The sequence below is a fragment of the Salarias fasciatus genome, chromosome 7 (assembly GCF_902148845.1).
Source record: "Salarias fasciatus chromosome 7, fSalaFa1.1, whole genome shotgun sequence".
NCBI lineage: Eukaryota > Metazoa > Chordata > Actinopteri > Blenniiformes > Blenniidae > Salarias > Salarias fasciatus.
In genome coordinates this window covers 22067553-22088800 of record NC_043751.1, presented here as the reverse complement: position 1 = coordinate 22088800, position 21248 = coordinate 22067553, and the positions used below count along the sequence as shown (strand labels likewise).

The 21248-nt window shown below is 41.8% G+C and overlaps 1 protein-coding gene across 1 annotated transcript in view; it reads right to left on the bottom strand.

The window, feature by feature from the left end:
• jph3b (junctophilin 3b) overlaps positions 1-21248 on the bottom strand; it is a 49324-nt gene that overhangs the window by 16241 nt on the left and 11835 nt on the right. The window contains exons 2-3 of the mRNA XM_030095729.1: positions 14268-14754; positions 10443-10808 (exon numbers count right to left, since the gene is read on the bottom strand). Coding sequence (XP_029951589.1) covers positions 10443-10808; positions 14268-14754 — 853 coding nt within the window. The remainder of the gene's footprint in view (positions 1-10442; positions 10809-14267; positions 14755-21248) is intronic.

Genomic DNA, 21248 nt, shown 5'->3' with positions numbered 1-21248 from the left:
AGTTTACTTTTACCAAAGTATTTCTATTTAAGTCCAGAATCTGGTTACCTTTGCCAATCAGCAGATGGTTTGAGGAAATACACTTGGGGAAAAATGAAGTTACAGAGCCAACATTTCTCTAAGGAAAGATCAAAAGACTGGAAACTATTCATTAGGGCTGCATCAGCTTAGTCACAGAGTTTAATAACCCTCAGACATTGAGCATGTTTGGGCCTGAATGAGACACTTTGGCCAGTGCTACAAAAGCCTTTTTTTTTTGATCATGATGAGAAAAACACATTTACATCGATCACAAGGTCTCCTTTGTGCGGCTATGAAGCCGTTCTCCTCGAATGTTGTCATTACCACAATGTGCATCGCTCACATCCCGACTTATCTCCTCCACCGCGTCTTGTTAAGGCCGACGAGTCTCATTTTAAAAGACACCTGAGCCAGCGGGTGCGAAGCAAGCTCGCCGGAGCGGCATCAACATATCACACAATTACATGATACCCCACACGGCGGCGGTGGGAGGACAATTACCGCAGAGCCGCGCCGTGATGAGGCGGCGTGCATTCATCTGTTTACAGGCGCCATCATCTTTTGCTTCAAATTGTGTTTACTATCATAAAATAATTCATCTGCCTGTCAAGCTTTTCACATCCTCTTCATCTCTCTAACAGCTCCTTTACAGCCTCCTTTTCATACCCCCCCCACCTCGCTCTTTTAGTTCCCCCCCATTTTTCTTCCTGCCTCTCTAATTGCCCCCCTTTCCTTCTTTATAACAAACCCTTTTCATCTGCCTCTTATCCCACCCTCTTTTCTTTCTCTCCGGTTATATCAAAAAGATCTTTTCTCTCAATTACGACCCCTCTTCTCACCGCCATCTCTCTATTTCCAGGCTTCTGGCTTTTTCTGGCTTTTTCTAAGGGCTCTTCACTTGTGTAGAATAGCCTCTACATGCCTCCCCTTCCTCTCTCTCTCTCTCTCTCTCTCTCTCTCTCTCTCTTCAGGCAGTAACAGTCTTGATGCAGTGTTGCATGTCGATGGCTATTGATTTTTCTCCCTCTCTGCCTCTCTGTTTCTCTTTGCCCCTCTGCCAGCTCGACTATGCCAGGCTCACAGTATCCCCAACACCAGCATGCTGTGAGAGAGCCGACGCGTAAAAAGTAAGAAGAAAAGAGGGACGAAACCTGTTCCATCTGGTCCGATCACACCTGGACGGTGAATTCAGAAATATGCATCTAAATATGTTCAACATGTCAAAAAAACTACTCATCCAAGAGAGAAGACTGACACAGAGTTTTACCGTGTGGAATTTGCATGTTCTCCCTGTGGCGGCGGGCGGCGCCTCAGCGTACAATCGGCCTGATTTATTCAAGTCCGGCACAAAAAGAGCTAACTTGTATGAACATGCAAATATACTGAGGTTTCAGTTCACATGCGTTTTGCAGGCGAAACAAACAGAACAAATAAGGAAATGCTGAATAAATGAAAAAATGGACAAAAAAAATTAAAAGAATCACTGATAGAACAAATAAGAGAATTAATAGAAGAGTGAAGGAATAGACAGAAAGAACAATAGAACAAATAGCACAGCAAACCCCAGTAAAACTTCCAAGTGGTCAGTGAAGCCGCTCAGTTTCCCTGACAGCAGCTGTAAGAACACATTTCAGTCATTGTCAGTTTGATTTGATGGAGATGTGAAAATCCCCTCCTACACCTTCCTCTGCTGTGATTCCTTTACATCTGGATGCTTTAATATCGTCCACAGAATTTCTAATGTACCAAGAAGCAACTGTCAACATGCAGAGCTTTTTATCTTTCCTTCTCACAACTGGAAAGACCATCAGAAACACACACTCGCCAATCGCTACAGAAAATAGCAGATTTTATTTGTATACCTGATGAAATGACCCGGCCAAAGCAAAAACACCTGCCTGTTTGAAAAATAAGGTCTTGATTATACAACAAATACAAACCTGAGCAGAACTCGAGACAGAGAGTAAGATGAGAGGGAAACAAGGAGGGAGCGAGCTTGTAGATGACGAAGGATTAGAAAGAGTAACAAAAGAAAGGGTGCAGAGGATGAGGCTGGAAGGAGGGGGGGACATAAAAAGGAAGATGAAGTTAAAGCTTATTATGTAGTCAGCATCAATGAATCACTGCCACATTAATTGTGAGACAGCGTAATTACATAAGTGTCTATGGAGTCGATCAAGTTGACAAGTTTCCTGAGGAGAGAGCACCAAAACTGAACCCAATCGATATTTTAGACAAAGTACTTAGTGGGACTCATATTTCCATGAATTTCAATTTCCAGTGAACATTAAAACAGTGACATGAGGCGACACTAAAAGCAAAATTTACTATTGGTAAGATAAATATATAATTCACATCGGTAAAAATAGACCAAAATGAGAAACCTTTCCCCATTTCCAGCCGAATAAATGTCCATTTGAATCTGTCTCGACAGGATTGAGTTCCACATCCTATAACACAAAGTGTTAGAGGCTTGAAAATTACAGTCACTTCACCAGGCTGACAGATCAGTATAAGTTACTACATATGTTCACTTCCAGGTTAAAGATCTGCTGGAGGAAAAGAGGAATCCAGCAACGAATTGATGATTTGCAAACCCAACAATCCAAAGAAATAAACCTGTAGCGATCATGAACAAAATGAAATGCTAGTAAGTAATGGGTGTAACTCCACTACTTTTGGCAGTGTTTAGATAACAGATGATGGCAAAAATGGTATGACTGAGATTTAAATAATTTATTCTACAGCTTTAAAAGTAAGGGCGATGCTTTTGTTTTTGAAGACAAGCTAACTGTATGTTTGTTAGAATGTTGTATTTTTAACTTCTCTTGAAAGCTGAGATGAGTGAGTTTTGTGTTTTGAAGAAAAAAATATGAAACCTAAAAAAGGACTGACTCATCCAGGGTATAGTCTGCCTTCACCCATAGTTATCTGGGATCACATCCAAACAAACCACGACAACCCTGAGTTGGAAAATGCAGTGTCAAAGATGGACGAGTGGAAAAATGGATTGGTTGAAAAGGGCCGGAGCCAAGTTTGGCTATAAGGATACGTTTATTTTTTGAAAATCTCTATGAAGCTCTGTTTAAGCACAGGACATATGCATGGATGCTTTGAGTTCACTGAAAGAGGCTTTGACGGATCCCATCTGACAAAGGAATATCGACGTATAAAGCGCCACATGTGGCACCTTGAAGAGGACGGAGCGAATGAGCGGGGATATCGGCACCAAAAGGACGAGGGAGATAAGCAAGGACAGTGGACCAAAACAAAGAGGAGATGAAGGAGATACTCACTGAGGAGGACGAGCGAGCACAAAGGAGGCGAGGTGAAGAGAGGGGCAGCGGGAGGAAGTCTAATCCAGGACTCACGCACTAAGCTCCTCCATCATCTCTGTCAACGCTGTGAACCAGCTGATGATGATGAGGATGATTCATATCGCACAAAGCTTTCCGGTTTGCATCACTGCTAACTCAGTGTGTGTGTGTGTGTGTGTGTGTGTGTGTGTGTGTGTGTGTGTGTGTGTGTGTGTGTTCTTGTTCTTCTACACTTGTGGGGTCACCTTCTCAATTAAACAGAGACCAATTGGAACACAGGGGGTTCGTAAGGGTTGAAAATGAAAGGCATGATACAAAAAACCGTAATCCTGCCTCTGTTTTACATTCAGTGGTGATTTTAAGTCTTTCTTCTGACTTTCACAGTTGTGGGTAGCTGCAGAGGTGCACACCTGCTTATGATCTAGACTGCACCACTCCGTCGGAGCCAGTTCTTTCAGTTGAGTTCTCAAGTGTCTACTGGATGACTACTATTCCTTTTTCAAGAGACTCAAAACACCAGCTTGTGGTCAACACTTGTGCGGCAAGGCTTAACAGGCCGGGGAAGTCGAAATGCTGTGACTTCAGAAGGCATTCCAGCATTCCAGCAGCACATTGCAAAACTGTCCTTGTAGTTTAGTTTCCTTCTACTTTACTCAATATTCAATTTTACCATATTTCACAAACTATCAGTTGCACATCAGTACAAGGTGCCTCCTTTGAAAATAGATATATAGGTCAGACTGGTGTATTGCCCAGCTTTTTTCCCACAGAATTAACCCTAACCTCATCCTAATACAAGACATTAACTCCTTTCTAATAATCTGACAAAATGACCGTGTTAAGCTCAGCCTAAAGAACAGAGGCCAGATTAGTTTTCATAACAAGAGACTTAAAAAGTGTCCACATGAGTTGACTGAGTTTTTTACCTGCTGATTATCTGGAAAGAGTCCAAATGAGCCTAAAGATCATGAGCTAAGTTTCTACTCTTACATAAGAACAGCCATTTGTAAAGTGTCTAACTTGATATAATCTACACTTCATATTGTGTTGTGTAGCAGTACTTCTGTCTTTTGATTGGGATGTCAGTCAAATACAATAGTAATGACTCTTTTTCTGTGGTACATTAGCAGCATTCTGTTGCCATACAATGACATCTAGTGGCCCCAGATGGTATGTGCTGTGTGTCTTATTATATCTGGCATGTTTGACTAAAAAAAAAAAAAAAAAACTAAAAAAGCTATATCCTGGAAAATGCAATACACGGATTTACATGTAAAGTAATATACTTCAATTGGAGAAGAGTGTGGGATAGAGGCCTATTTAAGCCTAACGCTAAATACTCAGATGCCCACAGATGCCGTGCAAGAGGAGTAATACCACAGATGACCTGTGGAGGCAGGGTTGCACCGTCTCGCACATGTGCAACCAACAAAGAAGACAACACTGAAGAAAACAGAAATAATGTATTTCTTCAAGGAAAAATTGATCAAATATGTATGTGGATACAATCAAATCGATGACATTACCTTGTCATCCTGGGAGAATTAATAATCTTCTATGTTACGTTACCATAAACTAAATGGCCCTCCCCTGGATGTACCGGTATCTTCTGGATTTGTAACAATAAAGCCAATCAAAGGGATGCAGGAAAATGTTTTCAACAGGCATAGCAATTTATATGTGTAAGGGAAGCGTAAACGGTCATTTATCTGCAGGAAATAAATGTAAATCAATGTATTGGCCTTGAAATGCATGAAAACATGCTGGTGAGTGTCTGCTTCCATTACTCAGACTCACTCCGTGCACACATTCTGAGGACTTGCCTATATTTTGGGTGACCAAACACAAGTTGTCCGTAGGGTGATTCAGGAATCTTGAGCTTGAAGAGTCCGTGCCACGTTAAGGGGACATTTCTTCAGGAAGTGAGTCAGTGTAGCGTCCTCTGAAGTAATGGAAACAGTGTGTGCGCTGGGCTTTAGGCTTGCTGATGAAACCAGGTCACAGGATTGCAGTGAATGACTCCGTCCACAAGGCGCGGTGAGTCACTGGTGTATTTATCTGGTACTAACTAATCACAGGTAGCCTGATGACACATCAGTTAGATCAGCACATGTGACAACAGTAATCAGGACGCATCAGCCTGGTTTACACACACATGGCAAAACACAAACAAAACAAATGCTGGATTTACTGCGGGAAGTGTAGCGTCCCCACCACCACCTGTGGGAAACGCACTTTTCTGGACACAAACACAATCTTCCACTTCTAAAACATGCTGCTTTCAAGCATGCACATTTAAAAAGGTACTTATCATCAAATTTAGAAAGAAAACTTTAAAATCTACCTAAGTGCAGCAATGAAGTGCAAAACTTTGTGATCTGCCAATTATTTGGCCCTGAAGAAGCATCACATCAAACAGTAAAGTTGGATCTGATGATCCATTTGTGTTTCTGAGTATTTCAGATGCTAATTTCTTTCTTTCTTTCTTTCTTTTTTCAGTTTAAGGTCAATGTTGTTTCTGTAGTTCTGTTTCAGTCATTTTACAGAAGCAATGCTTGCACAGACAAGCAGAGACTAAAGAGTGTTTATGCTGTAACATCTTCTGGAGGCCGCAGATCAGTCGGTAGAGCGGGCCGTTTCTCAATCACAAGGTTGTAGGCTTGATCCCTCATCGCACCTCTTCATATGTTGAAGGATCCTTGAGCAAAGCACTGAACTGCCACCATTTGTGTGTGTGTGAACATGAATAACTATGCAAAATGCTTTGGGGGCTGCTTGATCATGGATCATGATGAGCATTTACACATCTGCCAATGAGACATAAACGAAAATGCATGCCGTTTTGTTTCAGATAACTGGAGAGGTTATTTCTCCATAAGTGTTTAAAAAGGTTAAAAATGGTGTAGGAGTGACTTGGAGATAGAGAGGCACATCATCCTTGAACCAGTTTCAGCTCCGTGCTTTCATTTTGCTCCAGATGCGAGAATTGCTGCAATTATCCTGTGACTGTTTCACCTCTCAGGGTTTCTCCTGGTGTTCCACAAGGAAATACCCTGCTGAGCTGTTCTGGGACTCAGAGAGAGAGAAAGAGAGAGAGAGGAAGAGGCTGTCCTGTGCAGCAGTGAATCTGGGTTAGACCGTGTGTGAGCTGACAGCCAGGCTGTGCTTTAAACTGTACATACAGTTCGGTTATCCTGGAGAGCGGAGCTGGATTCCTGCCATCATCCTTCCAAACCAGCAACCTGCACGCCGCTACCTGGCCCGTCGTATTCACAGCCTCTTCCACTCGGTTGCTCATTGAATTGGTAAAATGTGCACGTTGCCTCCCTGCTCCCGCTGACAAGATTCGGCAGCGTGTTGAGATCTCTGTTTCAAATGCCTGATTTGAGACACCGGGGAAACCCGCTGTGGTTTTTAAATCTGGTATAAATATAGAGTTGGACTATTTCTGTTTCTAGGGAGACAACATCAATCTGGATGTAGCGTCTACTGCTTTCAGGAGAAAAGAGGTGAAACGCAGTAAGCAAGTGCTCTCAGATGAAGATTACAGGTATTTTTACTTAAAGATAACAATCTATGACCCAGTTATCTAATGAAAAAAAAGTCAGTCTAATTGCTGTTCACATGTTAATTATAATTTTTCATTTACATTTGTAATATAAAACTGACAAATATCAAATATAACTCAATATATGTCACAAAATATGTTTATTAGGGTGACAGAAATCAATAACAATAATGAGCTTTTTCATAAAGGGATTGTCAAATCAATTACTTACATCATATTGCTTTTGTCCAGCAATCTATTTAACCAATTTATGCCTAAAATGTTTGTATTTGCTAAGGTTTTATGGCTACAATGTTGGGAGTTAAAGGTGCAGGGAGTTACTGTTTCTTTTATCTGGGAGGAATTAAGTCTTTCTGTATGTTTTTGATTGAACACTGAAGCTCATTTGTAACACTTATGTTACAAATGTGCGACAGACCAGAGGGCCACTCTAATAACTGGTGTATATGTACATAATAAAGTAAAGTTTTAATTTCCATAAATCCGCCACAAGCCTGTTCAAACTGCGTATCAGGAAGTGGGTTTATGCAGAAAGTGTCACCCTACTTTAAACAAGGACACTCCGTCCCTCCCCAAAAATAATTCAAGCCCCCCCGATGCCTGAGCTCCTGCCCTCCAAACATCTGAGCATCCTCTCTCTCGGCATACATTAGCTGAAGTTTAGCAGTGTTAACACCCGTCAGAGCCTTTATTGATTGTTTTTCGATAGGTTTCAACCTGTCAGGTTTGATAACGACTCCTGTCACTAAGCGAAACCGCACGATCATTTTATAAATGAGGGAGACGATGAAAAGTTTCTGAGGATAGATCGAAGTCACAAGAAAACGAGAAATGATTTAAGTCTGAAGGCCTCTGCAGACCAGAGTTAGACCGCCAGAAACAACTTCACATTTCTGGATTTTTTTAATTGATCAGTTAGTGGCAATTATGTTGCCTTTTTTTTTTTTTTAACTCCATCCACTTACTTACATTTACTCGTCAAGCTGAAAGCAAATGGTGCGTTTATTCTTCTTCTTATGAGGCAGATTTATTTCGTGTTGGGATATTCCCACAAATATACAGAATTTAAATGGGTGGCAGGGTTGTCAGATTAGGCAGGTTTCCAACCTAATTGGGCTTGTTTAGAGCAAGTTAAGCTGTGGGGGGGAAAAAAAATCATAGTATTATAAAAAACATGGTGCTTTTCAGAATGTTATGCAGGTTTTTTGGCTTCGTGTATTTCATCTGGTCTGTTTTAATCATTTGTTTTCAGTACTCTATCGCACGTGAGGGTTAATGTAAATCAGCAAGGGGGGTAAAACAAAACGATCATCTTATTGTGGGCCTGACTGATGCCTCCATGTTTTCAGATATGAGTTATGATGGTCGTGAGCGGAGCAGCTGCAGCCCGCTGCGGCCGCTCCGCTCTCAGCACAGGAGTGTCATCAAGACTAATAGGATTGCATCTTTACTTATTCAGCTCGTCCTGCACGCACACTACACACACACATACCGCATTCACATACCGCACAAGTAATCTTTTAAGCATATAAGCATAAGTAAGTAAGGTTTGTTTGGGAGCGGCGGCCTGCAGCTCAGACCGTCTGCACTCTCATTGTTAGCACTGTTAGCGTAGAAATCCCTCTCTTCAGCTCACTCGTTCTGTACGTTCCACTATCGCTTTCTCCTGATGCTGTCTCTTGGTCAGTCTGTTGTGTCTTCTACGTCTTAAAGAGGCCCGACCCTTCCTGAAAACGCCGTGACTCTTACAGAAAACAGGCGACCTGCTGCTGAATGCATGCAGACACATCCAACCTACATAACTGTCAGTCATCGACATGTTATTACAACATTGATCTGTTCCAAGGTCGAATGCTAATCAGACGGAAAAGCCGAACCTTTCTCAGAAAACCGCTTCATTCACTGTCAGACTGCTCATTTCTCTCTTCAGCAAGTCTGTGTCTGTTACGCAAACCAGCCCAACTTCATCGTGCTCCTGCCTCAGCTCAGCCTCTTTTCTATTATTCACCTTCATTTAACATGTTTAGGCAGACGGATTTGTAGCCTCGCAGTTCAAGTCCTGTTATAAAAAAGACACAAAAAGCAACTTTAACACAGCTCCATGCTGATTTAGGATGATTCCTGCTGCAGGGGGAACTCGGCACAGTGTGATATCCAACAACGAAACAAGGAAACACGCAGTCGCATTTTATGCTGAGGTTCACAACGTCACATTTTATCTTCAGGAACATCCAAAGTGGGAAGAAAAATGTGTGTAAGCTTCTATTTTCAAAGAACAAATGTAAACAAACTGTTATTTTTTGTCATTAGGGTGCAAACATTGAGTTTCACAAAGCACAACTCATCTTTAGTTTCTTGTTTTTGTTTTTTTCTTAAATCTGACTTTTAACATTTGTATGCATTTCAGTGTTAATAATTTTTTTTTATTTAGTTGCTGTAAGAAAACACTGAGCATGTCTCGGGCTCAGGCTTTTTGCTGAGGCTTTAAGTTGTGAACAAAAAAATCTGAAAAAGTACTTCTTTATGTTTTGCTGTTTTTGGTACAACGGATGGTATAAATGAGAGGTTCCCAAACATTTTTCTCCCATTTTGCCTCATTTTTTTGAAAATAGTGAAGCCAAAAATTCTTAGACATACTCTCACCATCATGGCATTAACCTCACAGCATTACCTTAACAGTAGACATTACCAGCAGGAGTGTTCTGACACCTGTTACTGAGTTTAAGGTTTATTCTCAGTTTAAATCTGCTGATCAAGATAACATTTATTTTTATCAGAGCACTGATTCCATCCTGTTGCTTCTCTCCCTCAGAGAGCTTCATCCTGCAGGGGGTTTAACCAGTGATGGTCCCTTCACTGTGTGCTTCTCTGACCTTTACTCGCAACCTCGAATAAATCTGGTCCCTTTTTTCCCACTGTTGATACCCAAGGCTTTCGATCAGATATTGTGGCTTTGCTGTGCTTCAAACTGTTCGCACTTCACTTCTGACCTTCTGTATTGCTTCTCTAAGCCGACAGGGATTCATACATAAACTACCTGTGAGGCTGGATTTTACAGAAGCCAGATAGTAAATGGTGAATGGTCTTTAGAAAGGTGGTGGCACGTCCATTCACACCGTAACCCACAGTGAGCTCATTGTTTTAGTTGAATGAGCAGAGTTATAATGAGAGTTGCTCTCATTTCCTTTCTGCAGAGCAGCTTCGTCCACGCTTTCGCTTTGCTTGCCGCTCCGCTTCTTCTGCAACCTCCTTAACCCTAATTTCACTTTAACCTTAATCCCGCTCTTAATCTGTCATCGATCTCAATTATGATGTGGAATGGAGCCATGCAGCCAGCGTTTACAGGCCGAGCGCAAGCTCCTCTGTGATTTATACGAGAGATTTGAGAGATTTCATGGAGGTGTGTGGAGGTTCATGTGACTAAAATCCAATGATAGCTGCAGTAATTACATAAATAAATAAAGTTCCGTAATCTCTACATAGAAAAGCAACATCATCAAAGTTGTGAGGCCAACAAATTGCTGCCGAGCTCCTACCTGGACAGAGCGATTTCGGCCTTCTGCCGGGCGATGTCCGCCGCCTTCTGCGCTCCCTCCACGGCCCGGTCCACCTTCTCCCTGATCTTACTGGCTCGCAGCGGGATCAGGTTCTTCCTCTTGCCGCTCACCAGGATGTTCTGCTTGTACTTCCCCTCCTCCTTGGTGCCGTCGGGGAACGTGGTGCAGCCGTAGCCGTGCCGCTTGTTGCTGAGCCACTCGCCCTCGTACTGCAGCCCGTCGGACCGCCGGCTCACGCCGAACCCGGTGCGCTTGTCGTTCTTCCACTCTCCGCAGTAGGTCTCGGTGGCCGTGGCGTCCACGTCGTCGTCGGCGACGGCCAACTCTGCGTCTGCATCTCCGAGGCTGCAACGATGGGAGGTTATGTTTGAAAAATGCTTGAACTTGCATAATGAGCTCCAGAGCAGCATCAAACCATGTTTTTGATTTCTGATGATCGAGTTTTTCAAACTTGTTTTTCAAGTGTTTCATCGTAGTGGTCAGAACTGTGGCTTGCTTCCAGATCTGTGGGTCTTTCTCTGTGGAGTTTGCATGTTCTCCCTCATTGCACGTGCATGTTGGCTTTGTCTGGACACTCCAGCTCCTTCCTACAGTGTTTCTTTCATTCATTTCCACTGATTTTGTTTAACTTGGTCATATTATTTCACATCACTGGATTACATCTGATTTTTACAGCACGCATTTCTATTGATCCCACCTTTGAATTTGATTTTCTTTTATAATTCTTTGGGATCTTATCTCCCACATACAAACAGACGTATTTCAGGGTCGTTTCTATCTTTCAGTTGTAGATTGTTCACAGTTTTCTCAGGCTTTACTTCATGTCAGCTGAACTTCCCTCCATCCTTCACAACTTGGATAAAGCAGCAGTAGAAATGAATCCATCAGTACTTTGATACGAACTGAGAAGGTTCTGGATTCAGGGCAGAGACACATGAAGCTGGAAGGCCAGATGGACAGAGTTCAACACATTACAGATCTGTGAAGTTTTAATTCGCCAAGAACATCAAGGAATTATTTAGATTAACAGCTTTCTTCCTTGGTTCTTATACATAGCATATATCAGTATTATAGTGTCCTTGGATCACAACAATTTTAAGAGTCAGTCACTAAGACTTTCATTCAACCAAAGACCTGAAATGAAACAATGCTTTGAGTTGATTTGGTTAGTTGAATGAATATGTTTATAATGTTCTAAAATACATGTACTTAGTGTGTTCTGTTTGGTCTGTTAGTGAAATAGATTCCAATGAAAGAGGCTGTATCAGTATATCCTGTGGGTTTTGAGGACTTTCTGGAATCATATCACATTTTACAAAATGGCTTACATGATTAAAATATGTGTCACTCCCGTCTAGAAAAATAGAAACTGAAAAGAATGAGGCAATAACAAGTCTACATTTAAATAACATTTAAACTCACAGTAAGGCGTAGGTCAGAACCAAATCATTCCTTTCTTAGTAGTAAAATGTAAAAACATTTTTTGCCATTTGATGGCTGTTGATGAAGAACGTTTGTTATCTTGCCATGATATGCCCTGTTTTCAATAAAACATGAAAACGTGACAGCTGACTGTCAATTCGGAGCACTGCTCATTGATTTATTTCACACTGGTGAATCGAAAATCCATGTCAATGCACATCGGTAACAGCACTTATAAGTTCAAAAGCACAGAGATTTTAAGATATAGAGATACAGAAAGAAGATATTTGAGATATTTTTGTATATTTTGAGTCACTTGAAGAGTATTGGTCATATCTCCACCTAAAAGAATTAAATTACTGCAGTCAAATGTCATAATGGGTACAACAGTATGTGAGGTTATTGTCCCTATCAACCAGTTCTAATAATGTTTGTATGAAATAAACAATAATGAGTATAAATCAAGTTTCAAAAGAAACAAAGTCATCCTTTCATATCTTAATAATTGGAAGATATGATACATTCACTATGTCTCGGGGACATTTCCCATATCAGTGTTCCTGTGTGTTCGTGCGCAGTCCTGCACAGTCAGCTGCTGCACGGCTCCTCCGTTGGTAGAAAATAATAAGAGTCTGCTGACTTGTTCTCATTTCGCCTCCTCGGGCTCATTCGTCCGATCTGTATTTCCCCGTGGTATCTTTTCATCAGCCCGACACTGGATTTATCTCTGTAATATGTTCATAACATGTGTCGCCGAATGCTGAAGCAAGCTGACCCGTCAGTAAATAATTCATTAATAGACATACATTTGATGAGTATGAATTATGAATGCTGTATCTAATATGTATGTTAGTCCTGACTGAGGCTTTTCTGTGCCTGTTTACCACCATCAAGTGAAAACAAAACAAAAAAAAAAAAAGGAGACTGGAAGTTTCTCTGCTCATCAGTCCCGCCAATAATTAATCAGACCTGATAAGCTGCCGTCAACAACCACTCTGCCAAAAGAAAGGTTAAGAGCTGCTGACTCCTGCTGGCTCGTAATTGGTGATTTAAAAATAATCCACGTCAATCCAACATACTTGGAATTTGACGCCAAGCTTTTCCAAAACTCCACAGCCGACTCTCCACACCGTTGGACTAAGATGTTGACTTTCATGACAAAGGAAGAAGGCCGGAAGGTTATCATTAGGCACCGGGCCACAAGTCACCAGTACACTGACATTTGACCCACAGGCCACTCAGGGGACGTGCAAATCCATTTTAAGGACGCTTAAGCTCTGCAGGTGTTCCTTTCCCTAAAACTGCGTCCTTCAGATAAAGGACGGTTCCCTTTCACGGCAGGTCACTTCATTACTTCACCTGACACGGCTAATATCTGACACATGAGACGGAACTCACTGCACACACCGTTTACCCAAAGCAAAGAAAAACTCTTTTTTTTCTGACAGAAATGTCAGGAAAAAAAAATATTTCCGTGAATATAAAGTAAAATTACTGCAAGACATTAACAGTAGAGATATCAGGCATGGATAAAATTCAATTTGTGGCAGATTTCTTATCTCCCTTCCAGATGATATGCTTTTTGGGTTCGGATTATTGTGTTAATTATGAATACTCTTCCCTGGCCCGCCCTGTGTTGTGGTTATAGAACAGTTTGTGGGGTCTTGTGATCTCCAGAGCTATGCAGTCAGAAGAAGAATGTGCATCCGGTCTGGATCACTGAGATCATCCAACAACACATTCAACTCTACTTAATGTGCTTGTCGGGGTGCAGTCCTTCAAATCACTGGATGTCAAACACAAGCAAACGGTACTCAGTGTTCATGTCATAGAACTTGTGTTATTTTTCAAAACTGATAACCTAAAAGTTTCACACGAACTGAAAAAGAAATCTGTCTGCGTTCATGTGCAATTTAGCATGTTTTCCAGAAGATCTCAGGATCAATCAGGCCCAAACCAGAGGAGAGGGTGGAGTCATGCTGCACCATGAACCCCTTCAACAGGAACTGACCCCCTGGTCGCCTCTGATTAGAAGTCTGACAGACTCATCCAATCGGTACAAGGCTCCAGATCCAAGAGAGGCTGTATCTGCGAGCTGGTCTGGGAGTGTCTTGGGGTCTGTCCAGAAGAGCTGTCAGACGTTGAGGGGGACGGGGCTGAAAGGACGACTTTGCTTTTTTTGTGTCAAGAGTCTTATCTGGATTAACCATCAATTTTTGCGCAATGGTCAACAGGAAACATGCGAAAAACACCATATTCACTGTTAAAAGTACTTTCACTTCATTCATTCAGCAATGTGCCACACTTCACCATATCGTTTGGAATTGTAATCTTTTCTCATGTTTTGGCCTGAAACGGAGCATTCTGACCAGCGTGAATTACCTGATTGTAGAGTTGATATCCGACGCAGCCGAGGACACTGTGCTCATTCCAGCCTCGCTCCGAAACGAGCTCTGCTTAGACCTCTGCGAGGCCAGAGAGCTCCTGGACTCCGACTTCCTCAGCTTGAGCCCAGACAGGATGGACCTCCGAAACAGGCCGCCCTTCCTCTTCCCCTTCAGCAGCTCGGCCTCGCTGTGCGCCGTCAGCACGAAGCCTCCCCGGGACACCGCGGGGCTGCTGCCACTGCTGCCCGTGCTGCACATGGAAACGCTGGTGGTCAGGGTGCCGGGTACTGGGGGGGGACCGGGAACGACCGCCCCGGTCCGGTCCAGCAGAGCTGTGCCATTGCTGTGCTCCGAACCGGAGCGGAGAGAGTTTATGGAGGTACGGAGCGGAGAGCGGATGACCGCCGCCATGCCGTAGGGGACACTCTGACGGACTCCATAGCCGTGTCGCATCCCGCCGACCCACTGGCCCTGAAATGTTCCTGGAGAGAAAGGAACAATGATGCATTAAGCCTTGAGTAGTCATTACAATTGAATTGTCCATTGGGTACGACACAGATATGCTGTAATGCTGGTTTTAACTGACCTGGAAAAAAATTACTCCTTCCTCAAGTAGTTCAGCTACATTACTAGATCTTACTCAAAAAAATTACTGGATCTTGCTCAAAAAAGTACATATTAGCTTCTTAGCTAATGTCATTCTTGGGTATTTGTTGTCTTATGCGGTCATTGGTAGCAGTATCACCAAACTTCACACAGTTTTGCTGCTCAGAAGCAACAAAATAGATCAATACCAACATATATGCACACAGCTGCCAACAGGAGTGATAAAAGTAAACAAGCATGTATTTAATTCTACTGATGTGCATGTGAACTGTAGATACTAGCCGATGCTAATGATACTGAGAGTTGGACATGTTTCATTTTGCTGTCAGAGGGCTTGAGTTAATTCAGAATGATTGAGGCATCAACAGAAGTTTAGTGAAACGTTAGCAGAGCTGCTCTTCACGGGAGATAATAGCTTGGAGTAGTGGAAATGCCATCAGCAGCTCCACAGCACTTTGACCATTTTCATCTGAGACTAATTTAAAAAATAACTAGAATTTTTGAATTTTAGGAATTGTAACTGTGTATTAGTACCAGGTTTTTAACTCGTTTCTGCCAAAAAGACTGACGTGAGAAACAAAAGCTTTCAAAATGGAAGCATTTTCCAAGTCTGCAAGAGACTCTAAAAAGTGTCTTATGGTGGTTTTCTTTGACATAGGCCGGACCACAGGGTGGGAAGCATCGCTTCACAACATGCTATTCACAACACTACAGGTACTGCGGAACGATGGGGAGTAGTAAATAGGAGTGGCTTTGTCACGTCGCTCCCATTCATTCACTCTGAGCCTGTGCCTCTACCCGCACCCCCTGCTGCATAACAGTCCTTGCATCTCCATGTTTGCTGAAAAAGTAGGCCATCTGAGTGTGTGTGTGTGTGTGTGTGTGTGTGTGTGTGTGTGTGTGTGTGTGTGTGTGTGTGTGTGTGTGTGTGTGTGTGCGCGCGCGCGCACGCACGCTTCTGTCATTCCTCTCTTACACTCAAACGGAAGTGTGTATGTTCCAATAGCGGGGCAAGTGATCCATCCCGCCTGCCCATACCTCTGATGTAACAGCACTCTGATTCATTCTGAGGCAAACGCGCTCGCTCTAACTTCACTACATGACCATATAAGGACTGCAACCACGTTCCACGTCTCCATTCGCAAACACACAAACATTTCCCTTGTGGGCTCAAGTGTCAGTAAAATGGGAAGAGCTGAATGAAGCTGATCTCATCAGCCAATTGTGGTTGAACACACACGCACACACACACTGTGCTTTTAACAGCTCAAAGCACAGGGGTGATAAACCTGAACTTGCCCCTGTCATCAGAAGATACGCTGCCTCTCATCCCTCATACCTGCACAGACACAAACAAATCAAGAGGCTGTGTCACTGACAGCTGGCGAGCACATCTGGCCAGGCCTTTGTAATCACATCAGTACACAGCTGTATGACCATATGACAGATAGATCAAAGAACACACACACAAGGGCACATACACACATACACGTACATGCACAGATGAACACAACAGCTTGATAGGATTATCATTTCATTAAATGGCCGGAGGAAATATAGAGCTGGAGGGTGAACCTGAGGGCAAAAGAACAAAAAGGACACGGGTACAGACACGGACGCTCAGGATCATCCCGACCTCGAGACAGAAAAGGTGAGTAACAAACAGATGATCAGAGGCAAATCGATGAACTCGACTCCGATTTCTAGAGAAAATCTAGAGACTGACACAGAAATAAAACTGCCTCCAGAAACAATCTGATGTCTGGAGTCAAACTGACATCCAGAGTTGAACTGAATTAAGTACAGATGCTCAAGGACAAATGAATAACTAGAAACAAGTGATTCCAAGAGAAAAACTGATATTTTGAAATACACTGATAATCAGACACATCTAGAAACAGACAAATGCCTATTTGTAGAGACAGAAACAGAGACGTCCAGCAAGAGAAACTAAGGTGTGAGACCGAGACAGAAACAGATTTCCAAAGATAGACTGAATTCCAGAGTTTAACTGATGTCTAATGTCCATTCAGTGTATAAAAACCAAAACAAAGACATTCGAAGGGACAAACAGATGCCTCGAGACAAAACCAAGAATCAAAGAAAATCTGCTGCTCCAAGGCAGAAACATTTACAGATGTACAAACATCTGAAGGGAAAAGCATCCAGACACCCACTGACATTCGAGGACATATATCAAGAAACAAACTAACAACCAGAAACAAGAGGCAAAAGGACTTCTCAAGGAATTTTAAACTTCATGAGACAGGAACTGACTCCCAGTGAGAAATGTATCTCAAGTATAAGCAAGGATGTCCAACTTCAAACGGACATCCAAACCAGATGGTCAGATTTATATTCCAAGACACATCTTCCGTTGTTCAGAGACATAAACAAACATCCAGAAACAAAATAACCCCTGAAAACAAAACGACACCCAAAGGAAATCTAACGACCAGAAACAAGAGAGAGAGACGACAGACAAATGGATCTTTCGAAGAGGTTAGACATCAGGAGACAGGAAAGGGCTTCCTAAGAAAAAAAATACATGTATATCCCAAGCGTAAATGAATATACCCCATTTCAAACTGATGTCTCAACCACAAACACAAAATAAACATATCAGTCAAAGTGTTTCAGAGACAGAAATGGGGAAATCCAGAGATATGCCTCCATCTAAAGAAAACTGACATCCATACTGATGAACTGAAATTCTGAGATAAAGACCCGCGGGCGAGATGAGGACAACTAAAGATGCAGGTGGACATCTAGAAGAGTTTCAGCATCAGGACACACAGAACCAGAGACAAAAAAAACCCCAGACATTTAAAGGAGCTGCAGGCAGGATTCCGCATCTCTGCCATCTTGCTTAGGGTTACCTAAGCAAGATGGCGATTTGACCCATCTAAGATGGCGATTTGAAACCCAGCACAGCCAATCCTGTCCTGTTTTCTCTGACATCAAGCCCTTACGCAAGTTAAGCCCCTCCCACAAGAACGTGTGACGAACGCCCCTTGACCAATCACAGTTAGAGCCTCATGGGCTCTTCTGATTGGTCAAAGATACCTGGAGCTGTCGAGATTCCTTTTCAGCTCAGAACAGAGACAGATGGAAACGCTGCGCCCTCATGATAGTGCATTTATGCTACACCCCTAAAGGATTATCAATGGATACTCTAACATTTAATCCAAAGAAAACACAGAAAAATTAGCATTGACTAGCAAAATCCTGCCTACAGCACCTTTAAAGGCATAAGGAGAGATTCAATGAATATCCAAGACAAACTCATCAACTCAATGTCCAAACAAAAAGACAGGGACATTTGGAGACACATCCTCAGCCACACCTCTCACCTAGGGTAGGTTCAACATCAGGAGAGAGGAAGACACTTCCAAAGTCAAAAACAGACATGAGAGGCACCAAAGGCTATTCTGTCAAAAGGATGGAAATTGACATCTGGAGAAAGCTGTGTTGCACCTACAGTGTCTTATATATGTAGTTATATCTACAGTGAGGCGTACCCTCAGAAACAGGGCAGCTGAAGACGTAAATGAATAAATACCATTTATATTAAGCTCTTCTTTGCTTTTTTGGGATTTCTTGGAAGCAGATTCCGACTCTCAATCAAAGATGCCTGAGTGGATTTAATATTCAGCGGTGCTCTGGGCTGCCGGTCGCTCTCCATGGTGCTGAAAAATACACCGTGGAGCTGGCAGTAGAAAGCAATCTTCCCCAAGTATCAAATCTATTTGCAAATTTAAAGAGCAATTGGACTATATGGAGGAAATCCAGAGCCACAGCTCCTAAACATTGAATCCAGGTGTTTCTTTCGGTCCCATAGCAACAGGTGCATAAAATTTAAACTACAAGTCATGCAGTCTGAATTCATAAACACTGCAGATTCTGGTGTATTTCACATTAGTCATTGTGTTTCAGCATCATATCACCAAATAAGCATTGAAATACTGTATGTGAGAACTGTTGAGCTGCTGTTTGGAGAATGATTATCTAAAAATGTGATCAAGCGCTGCAATGTGAAAAGCTAAAGATACAATGCAGGCAATGGCAAAAATGAGGTTCATTCCATGTGCAAATGAAACTTCATATTTTTAATAACAAGCGAACCCATCAAAACATTGGTTGTTAAATTGCATTGTTAATTTCACACATGTCTACTAGCTGGTAACAAACACAAGTAAGGGCATTTTAGAAACATATTACATTGTAATGGAAAGCTTTCAGCTCTGGTGATGGATGCTTGTCCAGTCAGTGTGTAAGTACAGGCGAACACACTGCACTCAGTGCTCGTACTGTAGTTCTTCATCTACTTTCTGACAGTCAAAATATAACATTAGATTGGTTTACCCTCCAGAACAGAACAGAATGACAGCTATGATCCTGTTAGAACAGACTATGGAAGATGTTGACGACTGAAAATTGTACAGTTATGAGGGGAATTTGCTCCAAAGCTCACGCGCAAATACAATTTCTGCCTGTGGGCCAACAGGAAGCGAATCATATGGACCTGTAACCCCGGCGCGCGGCCATCGCAAGCACGAGGCATCCACATGGAAAGGGTTATCGCGGCGAGATCAAAGCTGCGGAAACATCAGAGAGGCACAGTGATTTGATCTCGCGCCAACCCCTGGGCTGAATTCATAATTGTCTCTTTAACAAACACACGCACGCTCTCTGTTTCTAGGTTAAAAACCATCTGTGTCTGAGGGTCTGCGTTTCATTCCAAGGATAGACGTCAAAACCTGTAACTACAGTTATCCTGTATTCACGACGCTCACACCGCTTGTCAGGGATCCACTCTTTCACCGGCATCTATATTATTGCATAGTAGCCTATTTTACACCTCGCAGTATTGATTCCTGCTGCACAGCGGCAACAAAGAGAAAGCACGAAGCGCAGCGAACAGGGAAGGAGTTGAAATTGGTTATTTTATGAATTATAAATGTGCTGTTTCACCATGTCAGCACTCGAACCGGCGAGATGTGGAAGGAGAGTAACATCAGATGAGACAAGGCCGAGTTTCTCAGACATTTATTTGACTTTATGTTCGAGTCTGTCTGCGCCACTGGATGTCTTAACAAGTGTGATCATAATATAATACGGCCGCATATCTGGATTTTATAGCATTACACTTACTATCGTATTATCATAGTTGTGCATTAACCCTCACACATTTAAGTTATCATGAAAATGGATTGGATATATCACTGAAGTCTCACAATAAAAGAATATGAAGGTACAACAAACACAAAAAAAGTTAGTCTTGTTAGTAATTTATATACCACAGACATATAAACTAATTTTTTTCAAGGACTTGTGGCCTCTGGTTAAAAAGGAGTAGAAACAATAAATGGCATGTTTGAATGATTGAAGATACACAATGTTTGACTTTCAAAAGAATGTTAGGAAAAGTGACTTACATTTGTAATATGTTAAAGTTACTTCAAAATTATCACTAATAAATGCAGTTTAAATAGAATAAAGTCATTTGGAAAATTGAGGAAAATCACTTCATATTTCACAATTCATATGTATTTTAAAAAAAATGAATAAGAATGGGATGAAAAATTCGACTCGATATCACGGATTTTTTCCAGTTTTCATTAACTTATAATATTTGTTTTAGGAATAACGTGCAAATAGCCAAATAAATTACCCAGATTTTTTTTTATCTCAAAATATTTCAATACATGTGTACAAAAATTTCAAATTACATTTATGGGATGATTTTTTTTTTCTTTTTCGTATTCTACCTATTTACCTATGTTACAATTTTATTTGAAAAGGCCTAACTTATGCCTGATTTATGTGAGTGCAATCATGATATTGCACACTTGCCCATTTGTGGAAAATGTCTATGAACTGAAGACTGAATCTAACAGGACAACACACACTTTTAATTCAGTATGTTTGGCTTTCTGGATATTGAAGGTCTAGTTTGACTCCTTCATCCTGCAAAATACTGAGAGTGGTTTACACTAATTGATTTATGTACAACCCACAAAGTAATTCAATAAGTCTAAATCTGTTTTCAATGTATTTTAAAAGGGGGGGAAATGAGCTCAGTAGTTAGCAGAGATGGAAGGCATTTCCTCACCTGGCTCTCCATGACTTTTATTTGACATATTCACCATTTTGTACTCATATTCAGACTTTTGTGACTGATTGTCTCTCATATTTTTGTTTGTTTGAGCTTTCTTAATGACAAATTTGGATTTATTTACTGTAACATTATTACCTTCTCTATCAAAACATATATTTGTGCGGGTGTTGAGCTCTGAATTCAGTCACTCTATGGTGACGGCAAACAAATGCAAAAGTGATGGCTTTTCCAGGAGAACATCATCATCCA